The 15926-nt window shown below is 37.0% G+C and overlaps 2 protein-coding genes across 2 annotated transcripts in view; one reads left to right on the plus strand and one right to left on the minus strand.

The window, feature by feature from the left end:
* pif1 (PIF1 5'-to-3' DNA helicase homolog (S. cerevisiae)) overlaps positions 1–10766 on the plus strand; it is a 30255-nt gene extending 19489 nt beyond the window's left edge. Inside the window, exons 11-13 of the mRNA XM_057858390.1 lie at positions 334–479; positions 10183–10374; positions 10558–10766. Of these exons, the coding sequence (XP_057714373.1) occupies positions 334–479; positions 10183–10374; positions 10558–10608 (389 nt within the window). The 3' untranslated portion in view covers positions 10609–10766. The remainder of the gene's footprint in view (positions 1–333; positions 480–10182; positions 10375–10557) is intronic.
* Positions 10767–12503: 1737 nt separating this feature from the next.
* Positions 12504–15820, minus strand: LOC130930477 (cytochrome b-c1 complex subunit 6, mitochondrial-like). Its single transcript, XM_057858453.1, has 4 exons — positions 15672–15820; positions 15271–15327; positions 13004–13165; positions 12504–12937 (listed from the first exon to the last, which is right to left on the minus strand). The coding sequence occupies exons 1-4, from the start codon at positions 15717–15719 to the stop codon at positions 12905–12907; spliced, it is 300 nt and encodes a 99-aa protein (XP_057714436.1). The 5' UTR covers positions 15720–15820; the 3' UTR covers positions 12504–12904.
* Between the last annotated feature and the right edge of the window lie 106 nt (positions 15821–15926).

Here is a 15926-nt window from a genome sequence, read left to right on the forward strand (position 1 = left end):
CTCCTACTTCAAATGGATTGGACGTCTATCGCTGTCAATGGCAGCAATGAGTTGAATGGTAAATGTTGACAGCTCACTGAATACTAAACGGCTTCTAAACACTTGCTGGCAAAATTGTCTTTAAGATGAATCGGGAAAGACGGGTGTTTCCAATAAATTTGCTTAGCAATGTGTTTCAGTCATGGCAAATTAATAGCTATACTGTATTTTCTGTCACCTAAATGAACTTGTAGAATAAATGAATACATTAGGGAAATTACAGTTTGAAACTGCTCATTTTAGAAAGCGCTGACTTGTGGTTTTTTTTTTTTTTTTTTTTTTCTCCTCCCCTAGGACTCCCGCGCGTGCGCTTCATGTGCGGCGTCACGGAGGTGCTGAAGTTTGAACGCTGGGTGTTTAAATCGGGGGCTGGGACGCACCTGAGCCGACAGCAGTTGCCACTCAAACTGGCATGGGCCATTTCCATTCACAAAAGTCAGGTAGGCTAAATAAATGGAGGTGGAATGACCTCATGTTGGTAATGGATTGGATGATTTGCGTTTCTCCTGACTCGCTTTTCGGATACTAATTCGAATTATTTGAAAAATTCAATTATATCGTTTTAAGATTCTGTATCCATTCCCATCTGCGGGTCTAAAAAGAACTGTCATTTGATTCAAGGTCAAGATGTCTCTCACGGCTGGAACATTAATTTGGTTGTTACATCATGTCTGGCCGTCCAAAGTCCGAATTTGAATGAATGTAAACTCATAAGGAGACTGTGTATTGAATGAAAGTGAATCTAGTTATAATCTGGTGACTGAATGTCCGCTAAAAAAATGAATCACTGCGGATTTAAGAAGAAACATTAAGTCCAGACAATTATTTGGCCCATGAGACTGGTTGTAAACTCTGCCTTAAGATCTCTTACAGCCTTTCCCAGCTATGGCGTCAAGAATGAGACATCACCGAATGTGTCAGGAAAGACAAACAAACAACTTTTCAACCTTCCAAGTTGTGAGATGAATTAAATTCAAATTAGTTTACAATAAGCAGCACTCTGCCAAATCTGTAACAAATTATTTAAAAAAATAAATAAATAAAAGGGTGTGGACTGTGGAAGGTTCAAAGCTAATTCCTCGCAAGATGGTTTTAATGTTAACGATAAATATAAAACTAATATGATCATAAATTGTGCATTTGAAACAACTGCCTAAAGTTCCAACTAGCTCTTTGCTAACAAAATACTGGAGAAAAAGTAAAGAAAAAAAAAAACCTCCATTCACATGCTAATAATTATCATTGATACTGATGGCAATAGATGTCCAATACACTTGAAGTGAAAATTATTCATTCGTTGCTAGCCTCCCTCATCAAATGGATTGGACACCTGCTATTGATAAACAAATTCAAAGCAGAAGGATGAAAAGAGCCACATGAATGGACATCTAGTACCGTCAATGATTCAAACAAAGGATATTTGAATATAGTGAATGACAACACTTACAGGCATATATTCTTTATCCTCCATGAGCAGTGGCGGTTCTAGGATTTTTCTGAAACAGGGGCCACATATAACCCTCAGGGGTCAAGCATCGCTGCTATCTTTAGTCAGTGTTTGTTTTGGTCATCGCAGCAATATGCAGATTATCCTGCATGTGGTGGGAAAAACATCTTTGCTTGACACTGTCAAGCAGAGATAAACCAGTAGAGTTTTTAACAATTTGTATTTAATCATACTGTGTGCAAGTAAGGATACAATACATGGAATAATAATTTTAATCACTTTTTTGAAAAGCCATTCTAAACACGAAAGGCAGCATTAATATTTACCATACATTGACGTCACTATCAGTTGACGAGGCAGCCTCTACAGACATTGCGCCACGGCTACCCGTAGGGGGCTGGGCCAGGCAAAGTATCGTGGCAGCTTTCACTGCGATAAACTCAAACACACGCTGCGTTCTACCGCTGGATTCAGGTGGAAACAGGACGACAGTTTTAGTGCATACAAGCAGGCAGGAGTGTCTCGAGAGATTTGGTCGAGGATTCAAGGTAATTATTATATAAAAAGCCCCTTGCATGCATTTTGAAGCGTTGTGAAAAAGATTAAATGAATGGGAAAAAATGTGCGTAACTTTAGATTGAAATATTTACGTAAAATGAATGATAACTGCCCGTTTTTTTTTGCTTTTAACCAAGAAAATAGACTGTTTTACGTTCATATTTATAGAAATACAGTGATTTACGCATTTATTTACGCGAATTTTTCTATTTAAAAAGCTCCTTATTTTGTGATGGCCGCCATGCTGGATTTTGTATCCATACACAATAGCGTAACTTTACATTCAAATAATCAGGTTTTTTAATTTAAAATTTCTTTTTTTTTTTTTTTTACCAAAAATCTAGTAATTTAGCCATTCTGCGTCTATACAAAAAGTTCTTGGCTTTTCAAGTAACATTTCAATCTAAAAACGACGAGGGCCAAATAGCTGGCAAGACGTGCTGAGGCAATAGTGACATCGGAATTCAACCCAAAAGTTGTGATTGTATAGAGAAAAATATATATAATGTATATAGCAAAATTTGCTTTTGTTGAGTAAAATTAAGATGATTCTGGATGCATTCCTCAAATATTAAATTTCTGATGTGAAAATTGATTGATGTATTAGCTGTTGAAAACATATGATATGTTAAATATTGGTATTGATCCTGAAAATATAGGTGATCATCTTTGCGTTTGGTGATTTTTGTGCATCCAGTGTAAAATCTGAGAATTTTATCGCCATTTTAAGTTGTGTTATACTTATAAAAAAAAAATAATTAATCGGGATTTTATTAGGGAACGACTTTTTTGGTGCCGCTGCTCATGGAGACTCACATATGCCGAAATGAGGTGCCTGTTTTGGTTTTAGGTCACTTGCAGCTTTGGTTTTGAAAATATTTGAATTTTAAGTTTTTGAAAATAGGCCCCCTATTGAGCGTCCCCGCGCCCCGTTGCCCTTCAACTAACAGTGAAGTCTATGTACCATACTCTAAAATAGGCCTGAACGATATTGTAAAAAAACTATCATTGCCATTTTTGGGGGGTTTGCAATACAGTGCGATATTGTATTTTGAGATATTAAAACTAGAAGAATTTGTTACATGTTATTGACAAACCTGTCAAGCATCGTTAACTTTAAGTACCAAACGCCAGCTGCACTGGTGACCAAAAAAAACAATTTGGCCTAGGAGTGGGAACCTCTTGGTACCTCACGATACGATACGATTTGCGATACAAAGCTCACGATAACGATGATCTTGTTACGATCCGCGAACGCGGAAAACAAGATTGGACCAAAGAGCAGACAAAAAACAGAGGGAATAGTAAAAGGGGTTTTTAATACAACTAAAAAACACGCGATCGCGGAAAAAGGGAGAATAACAAAAGGAGTCCGTGACAAGAGGTCGACGGGGATCAAATAAAACTAAACTAAGCGGTGGGCAGCGAGCCAACAAGATAACAAAAATAATCACACTCAATACCTGCACAAGGTAGAGGAATCACCGAACGAAAAAACAGCTGACGCATAAACTAGCAAATCCAACGAGCCTCGAAAGTACTGGTGTCAAATGGCGAACAGCAAGCAAATATCTCGGCAACGTTGGCTTGGATCGCCGGCGTTATATACAAATGTTGAGCTGCTGGAATTAGCCGCAGGTGCGATGATGGGAACGCCCACACTGCCGGCTCTGTAATGGAAAACAAAATCTAACCAGAAGCCGAATGTGACAGATCTGACGATATAGCATTACGATTTTCGATACATTGGTTAGGAAATCATTTTAGGATATGCTATAAAAAAACTAATAAACAGAAAAACCAGCTTCTGCTGTGAATTGGAATGAGTTTATCACGAGTAGACATCCAATCCAATTGAACTGGGAGGATGGCAGCGAATGAACATTCGTCCATCCCTCCAGCTTCAAACTGATTGAACGTCTATGGCCGTCAGTGGCAGCCAATGCCAGGCAATGAGTAAGTTTTGGCCATTTAAGGTCTTTTACCTGTTGAATTTCAGTTACTTCCTGTTGATTTGGGGGTATTTTATGGGTCACTTGCTGTGTATTTTGCATTACAGAACAGGAAGTGACATGGGAATCACCCAAATGAATAGGCAGTGACTCAAACTCAACAGGAAATGACCTGTAAAAGCCCTAAAATTAAAAGCAAGTGACCTGTAAATGCCCCGAAAATCGGACCGAATGACTTTGAATGCTCTGGTTTTGAATGAACAAACGTTCCCAGTCTAAATGGATTGGGTGTCGAGCACCGTCAATGGCAGCCTTTTTATTAATTAATTAATTCATTTATTTTTTAAGTGACTCCTTTTTAAAACGATATCTCAATTCTTGACAGGAGCATATCGCTAACCTTTTGGGATACAAAGTGTCACGATACAGTATATCACCATTTTGATATTTTGTCACACCCCTAGTTTCGCCGCACTGCTTAGCAGGAGGGCGGCTGAGTGGCTGTAGCACTGTAAGACTATGAAGCAGAAAAACAATTTGCGTTTAAAAAAAAAAAAATATATATATATATATATATATATATATATATACATATATATTAGGGCTGTCAAACGATTGAAATTTTTAATCGAGTTAATTACAGCTTAAAAATTAATTAATCGTAATTAATCGCAATTAATCGCAATTCAAACCATTTATAAAATATGCCATATTTTTCTGTAAATTATATATATATTCTGTAAAATAAATTGTTGGAATGGAAAGATAAGACACAAGATGGATATATACATTCAACATACGGTACATAAGAACTGTAGTGGGCATTTCACTCTACTGTCATTTAAATCTGTCTGTGTTGTCCTCACTCTGAAGCGTCTACTTTTTCCAAAGCTAGACAGCTAGTGAAAGACGCCATAATAATCAGACTTCTTTCTTTTTCATCCGATTTATTAATAAAATGGCCTCAAACCATTGTCCTCTTTAGACCGTCGTAAAACTACAAAAAAAAAAAAAGTACACAAGCATTGCATTAGCAACAACGTTAGCTTAGCACGCTATACAGGTTCACAAAACATAAACAAAAAGCGTCTCATACAAAAAATATAACATTTCGCTTACTAACATAATATGTGCATTATTTACAACAACCATACTTACGGACAAATCTTGTCCAAGGATCATATAAGCACAACATTACAACGTAGGCGTCAGCCCGAGATGTCCTGCAGCCATATTGAACTGGCAAGACAACAATAAACCATGTCGCAAAGCGACCACAAGAGTTCGCTGTTAGACAGCACAAAAAGCCTTGCTGTAAAACTTACCAAAAGGCAGAATACTGTCTGAGCGGGACATGTGCGTTAATTGCGTCAAATATTTTAACGTGATTAATTTAAAAAATTAATTACCGCGCGTTAACGCGATAATTTTGACAGCCCTAATATATATATATATATATATATATATATATATATATATATATATATATATATATATATATATATAGGGCTGTCAAACGATTAAAATTTTTAATCGAGTTAATTACAGCTTAAAAATTAATTAATCGCAATTATTCGCAATTCAAACCACCATAAAATATGCCATATTTTGCTGTAAATGATATATATATTCTGTAAAATAAATTGTTGGAATGGAAAGATAAGACACAAGATGGATATATACTGTACAGTGGGGAGAACAAGTATTTGATACACTGCCAATGGGAAAATCCATTGGCAGTGTATCAAATACTTGTTCTCCCCACTACATTCAACATACGGTACATAAGGACTGGAGTGGGCATTTCACTCTACTGTCATTTAAATCTGTCTATGCTGTCCTCACTCCGAAGCGTCTACTTTTTCCAAAGCTAGACAGCTAGTGAACGACGCCTTAATAATCAGACTTCTTCCTTTTTCATCTGATTTATTAATAAAATAGCCTCAAACCATTGTCCTCTTTAGACCGTCATAAAACTACAAAAAAAAAAGTACACAAGCATTGCATTGGCAACAACGCTAGCTTAGCACGCTATACAGGTTCACTAAACATAAACAAAAAGCGTCTCATACAAAAAATAGAACATTTTGCTTCCTAACATAATATGTACATTCTTTACAACAACCATACTTACGGACAAATCTTGTCCAAGGATCATATAAGCGCAACATTACAACGTAGGCGTCAACCCGAGACGTCGTGCAGCCATATGAACTGGCAAGAAAAAAACTAAACCATGTCGCAAAGCGACCACAAGAGTTCGCTGTTGTGCTGCAGCACAAAAAGCCTTGCTGTAAAACTTACCAAAAGGCACTGTCTGAGCGGGACATGTGCGTTAATTGCATCAAATATTTTAACGTGATTAATTTAAAAAATTAATTACCGCGCGTTAACACGATAATTTTGACAGCCCTAATATATATATATATATCGCACGTCCTTGCGATGCGAGTATTGCGCATCCGCACAATGCCATGACGATATTCAAATGATATATCGTTCAGCATTACTCTAAAACCTTACCTAAAGGTCTGAAGTATGCTCAAACTGTTAGCTCCTTTAAATCAGGGCTAAAACGCTTTTGTTTAGCACTGCATATCCATAACTGTCTATAGCAGAAAACCCAGACAAGACTGAAAAAGCAGTTTCTGCTCTTGCAACCCTCTTTAAAATAAACTGCTGTATTTTAAGCCAAAAAAACTGTTGTGTTTGAAAGAAAAATACTGTATGTCTATATGCTGCCATAGCAGATTCATGGCGAATTAAGCCTCCGAACTATTTTTAATTTGTCTGTTTTACCCTGAAAACCCCCGTTTACAGACGTCGCGCAATCGCTTGTGTTTCAACCCAGCCATAAAACGAAGGTAATTAATTATATTCATTATTCAAAATGTCTGTCGTTTTTAGCTTAGAATCATTAATTGAGGTCTCATATTTCGTTTAAAAAAAAACAACTTTAAAACAATGATTCAGTCACATATTTTAAACTTTTAAACAAATTATGTCACCATGAAAAAATGGCGTTTGTAAAAAAGGCACGGATATCTACCTCATAACTATTGCCTAATTGTATTTTTTTATTTTATTTTTTTGGGGTAACTGTCGCATTTTCGCCGATATGTTAGATATTAAATAATCGATCCAAACAAAGAATTTTTTTTTTTTTTACAAATTTAAAAGGGTAAATATATGAAAAAGAAAATCTCTTGCCTTGATGTCTGCGATTTCTGCATCGCGACCCTTTTTATATTACCATGTTTCACTATTAAAATCCCCCTAAAATCCAGCTGTGGCCATTCACAGCTGTGTCTTGACACTCAGTGATACATGCTACATGGAGTTTTTGGATCGAAACAAGGTAAGTACGCGATAATATCTCGTTAAAGTCATGGCGTCTGAAATTCTGCTCTCGCGTGCTCTCACCTCCAGATAGGGTTTTGCTGTTTAAAAAACTTTTTTTTTTTTAAATTTTTTTTTTTTTTTTTTTTTTTATAGAAATGATGCCCTCCAGTTCAAAATTTTTCTTCCCCCAGAAAATTGAGATTTTAAGCTTTCCAATGATGTATCACACATGCACATCGGACAATTTTGAAAGTTGGCCAAATTAGGGGTCTCAGAGCAGATTTCAAGTCACCTGAGTGTTTTCTGCCCTATATATTTCAATCTATTTGCTTTCTATTCCTCTTGTGCTTATCTCCATTGCTGAATTCAATTATTAGCAGTAGTAGTAGTATTTATTTATTTATTTTATTCTATTCTATTCTATTCGTGATTAAATGTGATTTTTATGTCTAATTTTATTTCCTATTTTGATTGTCTTTGTTTTTATTTTCTATTGATTTTAATGTGATTTTTATGATCTTCATGTGATGTAAAGCACTTTGAATTGCCTTGTGTTGAATTGTGCTGTATACAGTGGGGCAAATAAGTATTTAGTCAACCACTAATTGTGCAAGTTCTCCCACTTGAAAATATTAGAAAGGCCTGTAATTGTCAACATGGGTAAACATGAACTATGAGACACAGAATGGGGGGGGGGGGGGGGGCAGAAAATCACATTGTTTGATTTTTAAAGAATTTATTTGCAAATCATGGTGGAAAATAAGTATTTGGTCAATACCAAAAGTTCATCTCAATACTTTGTTATGTACCCTTTGTTGGCAATAACAGAGGCCTACGTTTTCTGTAACTCTTCACAAGCGTTTCACACACTGTTGCTGGTATTTTGACCCATTCCTTGATGCAGATCTCCTCTAGAGCAGTGATGTTTTGTGGCTGTCGTTTGGCAACACAGACTTTCAACTCCCTCCACAGATTTTCTATGGGGTTGAGATCTGGAGACTGGCTAGGCCACTCCAAGACCTTGAAATGCTTCTTACAAAGCCACTCCTTTGTTGCCCTGGCTGTGTGTTTGGGATCATTGTCATCCTGAAAGACCCAGCCACGTCTCATCTTCAATGCCCTTGCTGATGGAAGGAGATTTTCACTCAAAATCTCTCGATACATGGCCCCATTCATTCTTTCCTTTACACAGATCAGTCGTCCTGGTCCCTTTGCAGAAAAACAGCCCCAAAGCATGATGTTTCCACGCCCATGCTTCACAGTGGGTATGGTGTTCTTCGGATGCAATTCAGTATTCTTTCTCCTCCAAACATGAGAACCTGTGTTTCTACCAAAAAGTTATTTTTTTTGGTTTCATCTGACCATAACACATTCTCCCAGTCCTCTTCTGGATCATCCAAATGCGCTCTAGCGGACCGCAGACGGGCCTGCGTGTACGTTCTTCAGCAGGGGGACACGTCTGGCAGTGCAGGATTTGAGTCCCTGACGGCGCATTGTGTTACTGATAGTAGCCTTTGTTACTGTGGTCTCAGCTCTCTGTAGGTCATTCACTAGGTCCCCCCTTGTGGTTCTGGGATTTTTACTCACCGTTCTTGTTATCATTTTGACACCACGGAGTGAGGATGGAGTTGAAAGTCCGTGTTGCCCAACGACAACCCCAAAACATCACTGCTATAGAGGAGATCTGCATGGAGGAATGGTCCAAAATACCAGCAACAGTGTGTGAAAAGCTTGTGAAGAGTTACAGAAAAAGTTTGGCCTCTGTTATTGCCAACAAAGGGTACATAACAAAGTATTGAGATGAACTTTTGGTATTGACCAAATACTTATCTTCCCCCATGATTTGCAAATAAATTCTTTAAAAATCAAACAATGTGATTTTCTGTTTTTTTTTTTTTTTTTTTTTTACACATTCTGTCTGTCATGGCTGAGGTTTACCCATGTTGACAATTACGGGCCTCTCTAATCTTTTCAAGTGGGAGAACTTGCACAAGTAGTGGTTGAATAAATACTTACTTGCCCCACTGTAAATAAATTTGCCTTGCCTTGCCTTGCCTTGCCTTGCCTAAAAACAACAGTCTCTCACACATCAGAAAATGATTCACCTATTGCCATGCTTTGTGGTAAAATGGGAGCAGAGGCACTTCAAGGGCCACTCAAATGAGAGGTGCGGCCAGTGCCCATGTGGCCCCACCCCTAAAACCGCCACTGTCCATGAGAAATAACAAATACTAGTATCTTAACTCTTATTTATGAATTATTCTTTGTTTGTCTGCATGACTGAATTATACTGCTCCCTCATTGCCAAGGGATGCATATCAAAATGCAGTTTTTAATCATGATTCGTTCACTTAAATTCTTTACATTCAATTAAATGGTTATTGTTGGACATAATGTTACTTACCCAATTAAAAACAAAAAGAAACATGGAATGAATTTAATAAGGAAATATTTGTTTGGTGAATGTGTTGAAACAACGTAATGCTCATTTGCCAGAGCTCAATGAAATACTGCATTTACGACCTGGAAAAAGCTATCGTGTCTCGCTGTCACGTGGGATTCACCATTCACAAATCATTCCTCTCTCTTGACAGGAATTTTCAATATCCTGACCTCACTATGCAATAGATTTGGTTTGAGACCAAACGTGAAAAAGGGAGATTGCCCCCAGGGTAATTGAGTTCATTTGTCACAACCTCCATGTCAGTAATGTTTAATCTGTAGCATGCATGCATCCCTTCAGAGGAAATGACATTAGTGAGGAGTACTGGGCAGAAGATGACGAGTCCACTCTGTTGACTACAAGCATATGCAGTCCAATAAATGAATGTTTCCTTTTTTCAGGGAATGACATTAGATTGTGTGGAAATCTCTTTGGCACGTGTGTTCGAGAGCGGCCAGGCTTATGTGGCCCTGTCTCGGGCTCGGAGTTTGGAGGGCCTGCGGGTTATGGACTTTGACCCCCGCGTTGTTCGAGCAGACCCGGACGTACTTGCCTTCTATATGAAGTTGAAAAAGGAGCGGCTGCTGATGCAGGTGGGTAAAGAACACCAACTTTTTTCAGTTTTTAACCCATTGGCTGCAACTGACCGTGATAGACGTCCAATCCATTTGATGTCAATGACAGCCAATAAGTGTTGGAATAATATTTTTTGTGCTGTGCACTATATAACATGATTGCAAACATTTTTCTCATTAACCTACTGTATGTGCCCGCAGACTTCTATTGATGAGTATGCTGACATAAGTAACAAAGAGAACTTGTGGTGAGAATACTGGACAACTCTGAACCATAATAATCATAATGCACTTTGCTACAAGCCTCCACCAATGATATTTGAAGTCACACTGCCATCATGTGTTCAAAAATGTAATGTTTTTAAACGTCGACATTTTACCTCTACTGTATTGTGGTTGTTTTAAATAAAGTTTTTTTACTGATATTTTGAAATGTTTTATCATACATATTAGGGTTGGGAATCTCTGGCATGAAGCCGATTCGATATGTATCTAGATACACAGCTTACGATTCGATTAAAAATAACAATACATTTTTAAGGCCGAGCGATTTGATACGATTTGACACAGTGTGAGAACAATACGGTTCGCTAGAGTAAAAACGATACAATAGTAAATATTTGTTGTGTGTTTGTACAGTAATTTAAACATATAAAAAGGCCACATTTCTAATATAGCAAAATTAAACAACAAAATTTCATACCAATGTTGTTTTATTTTTTTATGGAAAAAAAAAAAAAAAAGGCTTACTATATGACCATCATTTTGTTGGATGGGATTGATAATAAAACTCCAGTGACAGACAACAATAAAGTGCAGTAATTTAATTGCTGTATTTCCTGGTTTTTAACCCAAGAGGTAAGTAATTTAAGTGCACACTTTCAACGTAAACATCTTACAAACAAAAAATATTAATTATGTGCAGCAGCTCAAGAAAAAAAATTAAACCTGCTAGTGTTATAAATAAATGATAAATTATGCTTTACGACTGGTATAATTAGGGGAGTAACAACATAGCATTTTAGACAGACAGGTCAATAATCATTACTTTAACCTAACACACATCAAAGTCATCCACTTATGCCTGTGCTTCCTCATTTTTTATTCCTCGTCACTGTCCATATCTTTTTTGAAGGGCAGATTTTTCTTGAGGAAGATCAACTAATCCACATGTTCATGTTTAAGTAGACTGCGTTTCGTGCAAACAATATGCCATCCTTTCCACCATTGTAGTGGTTTATTTTTCAGGGTTAAAAACTCACGATCTCTGTACCGCTCCACACTTCACACAAGCTCTGTCCCATGCAAACAGATCTGGCTGCCTTCATCACTTCAAAGTCCGACTTTTGTTTTCCTGGGTGCGTTGAAAATCAATCGCTGCACGTCGCTGGCGTCGGTGATCACACTGTCCATTGTTTGAGCATGTCGGGTAATGACAGCCACTACTAGTTTCGTTCTGGGCTGTGAAGAAAATGCTACAGAGCGTGCGTTACAGTGGTTTCGTTAGCTCTCGCGTTGTTATGACACGCCGGTGATGATGGGGTAATGACGGCGACTAGTAGCGGTTCTGCCGAAATGCATGGGAAGTTGAGGCAGCCACGACTGTGAGTAGTGCTTGTCCATATTATATTATGCGTGCGGTCTCGATCAAAGTGTGCTGTGTGGTGAATGACACAAGTGCAGCATGTGAAGTAAAAGCTAAATTATTATATTAAGCAATGCATTGAACTAGGCATTAGAAGCAAATTATTGTGCTCGCGATAGCCGAATGTATCTCTACTATCGGTTCATTGAATATTTAATGGCTAAAAACTGTCGAATGGTAACTTCACTATCGATACATCTGTATCACTCACCTGTAAAACCGGATATTCGGTCGTATCGGTTTATCGTTCTCAAACTTAATATATATTAATCCATCATTACAAAATGAAAAAAACATTAAGACTTACGATTCAAATTTCCATTTAATAGGAAAAAAATCTTGACGTATTTTACCATACTTTCTTTTAAAAAATACAAATCGGTAATTTAACTGAAATAATTCCAGATACTTCAGTTTTAGCAGGATTTAAATGCACAGCCTGCCAGTGTTATCAGTTGTTAACAGCAAGCAGGGAATCAAGTCGCATTGTCCTCTGAATTCTGCCTTGCAACAAGTTGTACAAAAATGTAGTCTTCCTAAATGTTTAATGTATTGTCCAACCTAGTTTAACAGCTCTCCAATGTCTTTTTAAACAGCCCAATAACAGTGATGACCTGGTAAACAAAGACATTTTATTTATTGATAATGAGAGAAAATACCACAACACAATCCTGCAATAACAGAAATGTTCCTTTCGTTATGAACTGACTACATTTCAAAAGTATGCATTCTGTACACACAGGGTTTCATTGACTATGTACAAACTGCCTTGTACATAATAGATGGTGTGTGTGTTCAAGCAGAGGATCTTCATACAATATGTATTAATATAGAATAACAATTTGCAAGTACTCCTATTTATTTTACAGTCATTGCAGTTATGTCGATTCAAAAAGCTGCAGCTCATTTCACGTTGTGGAACAGCTTGTGTGATACCTGTACAAAAAAATAGCATCATTTAGAGTGCCTAATTTCTATTTTCTCATCATGTGCCACACTTACACAGTGGTCACGCGCATGCAGAAAGTCAAAAAGCTCTTCTGTGCACTCTTCTGTCGTGTTGGATTTGGAGTTGACACGGGTCTCGCACAGCTCTAGACGCTCCTTGTAGTGCACGCAGTGTTCAGTCTCCTCACACTTGGCACGGATTGTTTCTAAGGGGTCCTGGAGAGGAAAGTCATGAAATATAAGAGGTGGGAATCTTTGGGCACCTAACTATTCGATTACGATTCAGAGGCTACGATTCGATTATGTATCGATTATTGATGACCCCCCCCAAAGCTATTAGCGTTTTTTTAATGTTTCGTACATTAGTTACAAAAAGCCTCTAGCAGGGCTTAAATAAACCACTATTTCAGTATCAAGTTAACACTTCAAAACAATAAATATAATACTCAAGTCCCCATTCTGTATCAGCAGCTTTGAACAACATTCAATTAATTTAATGTTGTGAATCAACCGTTAAAATAGTTAAAATCGATCCCATTATTCTATTCCATAATTTCCCTTCTGTCTACTTTCGACATGTGAACATTCTAAAACAGTTTTAAAGATAGATTCAAGTCAAGATTTTGCCGATATAGGCAAGGCAAGGCAAAGGCAAGGCAAATTTATTTATATAGCACAATTCAACAAAAGGCAATTCAAAGTGCTTTACATATAGGATATAGGAGTATTTTAGATAAAAACTAGGTTCGCTTGGTTGATTCGCTACAACAGCCGTCCAGGGAAGTCTACTGCTTTAAGATGGCGGCTGTTTAATAACACCGGCAAGTCCGTCAATTCCAATCTAGTTCTTTATACATGTGATATCTACCATAGCATTATGTGAGCGTAGTTTCTAGCGGCTGTCTGCATTACACAAGTTTTTTTTTTTTTTTTTTTTTTTTTTTAAGGGCTGTCAAAATTATCGCGTTAACGGGTGGTAATTAATTTTTTAAATTAATCACGTTAAAATATTTGATGCATTTAACACACATGCCCCGCTCAAACAGATTAAAATGACAGTACAGTGTAATGTCCACTTGTTACTTGTTTTTTTGGTATTTTGTCGCCCTCTGCTGGCGCTTGGGTGCGACTGATTTTATGGGTTTTAGCACCGTGAGAATTGTGTAATTATTGACATCAACAATGGCGAGCTACTAGTTTATTTTTTGATTGAAAATTTTACAAATTTTATTAAAACGAAAACATTAAGAAGGGTTTTAATTTAAAATTTCTATATGTATGTACTAAAATTTCTTTTAAGAACTACAAGCCTCTCTATCCATGGATCGCTTTAACAATGTTAATAATAATGCCATCTTGTTGATTTATTGTTGTAGTATGTAGTCTTATCTTTCCATTCCAACAATTTACAGAAAAATATGGCATATTTTATAGATGGTTTGAATTGTGATTAATTTTTAAGTTGTAATTAACTTGATTAAAAAAAAATTTTTTTTATTATTATTATTTTTTTAATCTTCCAGCATGATTCGAGCCAGAGCCGTGAGTTACGCATTGTCATTACCCGGGTATTGACAAGCATGATGTTTACGCTCTGTCCGTTCCTCATTACGTCCCGAAGACAGCGCTGACTGTGTTTTAGTTTCGGATCACTTGACATATTTCAATAATCGGAATATGGATGTTTGTGAATCGTTCACGAATCTTCCACGGCCGAAACGCGAATAATCTAAGAATCTGAAATTTCGCACATCTCTAATAATAATATAATCAAGTAACTTGTAATAACACATTGTTAAACCAAACTGTCGCAGCGATACTTGGCTTTTTGGGGGTCTTTTAAGGCCCTGAGTTTGTCCCCCCCCCCCATGTCTTTTCAATAAAAGTGTGTGTGTGTGTGTGTGTGTGTATAATTGGAAGGCGTTACGATACTTATTTGAAAACACAAAAAATGCAATCCAAACAGGAGTATTTTAAGATATCAATCCTTTCAATAGATTCACCTCCTGGTACTAAATCACCAAAGGATCCCAAAGGGTTTCATGGACAAACCGGTTGAATTAAAATATTAAATATTAAATTCATGATAATGACAAATTTAACAATAAATAAAGCATTTAAACCAATATCAAATCACGACCTGAAGACTCAAATGAATTAATGGTTCATTCTGTCACGCCTATAAATACCTAAGATGGTGAGTCCTTGTGACTACAGGGGAAGCTTGTGTCTGTGTGTTTTTTGTTGTTGTTGTTTTTTTTTTTTAAAGAAAAGTCCCATACTGATACAGAAATAGAAAATATTTAAAAATTAGAACATACCACCAAGTCTGCTTCTTCTTCCTCTTCCTCCTCTTCTTCTTCAGGGGCATCATCCTCCTGGTCAGTGACAGTAAGATTAAAAAAAAAAAAAAAAAAAAAAAACCACTAAATATTTCCTAAGTGCATCAAAAAAGAACGTAAATATTAAATGAGATGGTAAACATCCTTGATGAACGATGTGGGATTAATAAATCAATCGTTAATAAGATGTTTAAATGTACATATTTACAAGTTTGAGTCACTGTCGTAATATCACTACCCTAAATATTGTATGTAATTTACAAATTTACATTGAATTTCATTCGGCACGGTTTCACCTACCACCACATTTGTCAATGAGCATAACCTTACAGAGTCATAAACACCCACCCTACGGGCATATCTTATATTTTTCAATTTACCTCATCTTCGGGGTCGCCGTAGGTCAGCATTTTTCGTTCGAACACCATAATTATTGCCCTTTAATTGCCTCAAAACTTGTCAGAAATGACTCAAATTATAGCGTGCCTGCTACAGCAGTGATCCGTCGAGGACGTCAGGGTCGGTCACTCGCAGGAAATGTTGAGAGCGCAAACCGGAAACGCTTTGTTATTGGTAAACTACATTGATTGATGTTGCTATAACCCAATCAAATTCCGAGATTGTTTCTTATAGTC

This window comes from Corythoichthys intestinalis, chromosome 14 (genome assembly GCF_030265065.1).
Source record: "Corythoichthys intestinalis isolate RoL2023-P3 chromosome 14, ASM3026506v1, whole genome shotgun sequence".
In the NCBI taxonomy this organism is placed as follows: Eukaryota; Metazoa; Chordata; class Actinopteri; order Syngnathiformes; family Syngnathidae; genus Corythoichthys; species Corythoichthys intestinalis.

Coding starts and splice junctions, on each gene's coding strand:
- LOC130930477 (XM_057858453.1), bottom strand. CDS start 15,719: ATGGTGTTCGAACGAAAAATGCTGACCTACGGCGACCCCGAAGATGAG. Junction 15,328..15,671: donor ACGGCGACCCCGAAGATGAG/GTAAATTGAAAA, acceptor GTCACTGACCAG/GAGGATGATGCCCCTGAAGA. Junction 13,166..15,270: donor AAGAAGAAGCAGACTTGGTG/GTATGTTCTAAT, acceptor TTTCCTCTCCAG/GACCCCTTAGAAACAATCCG.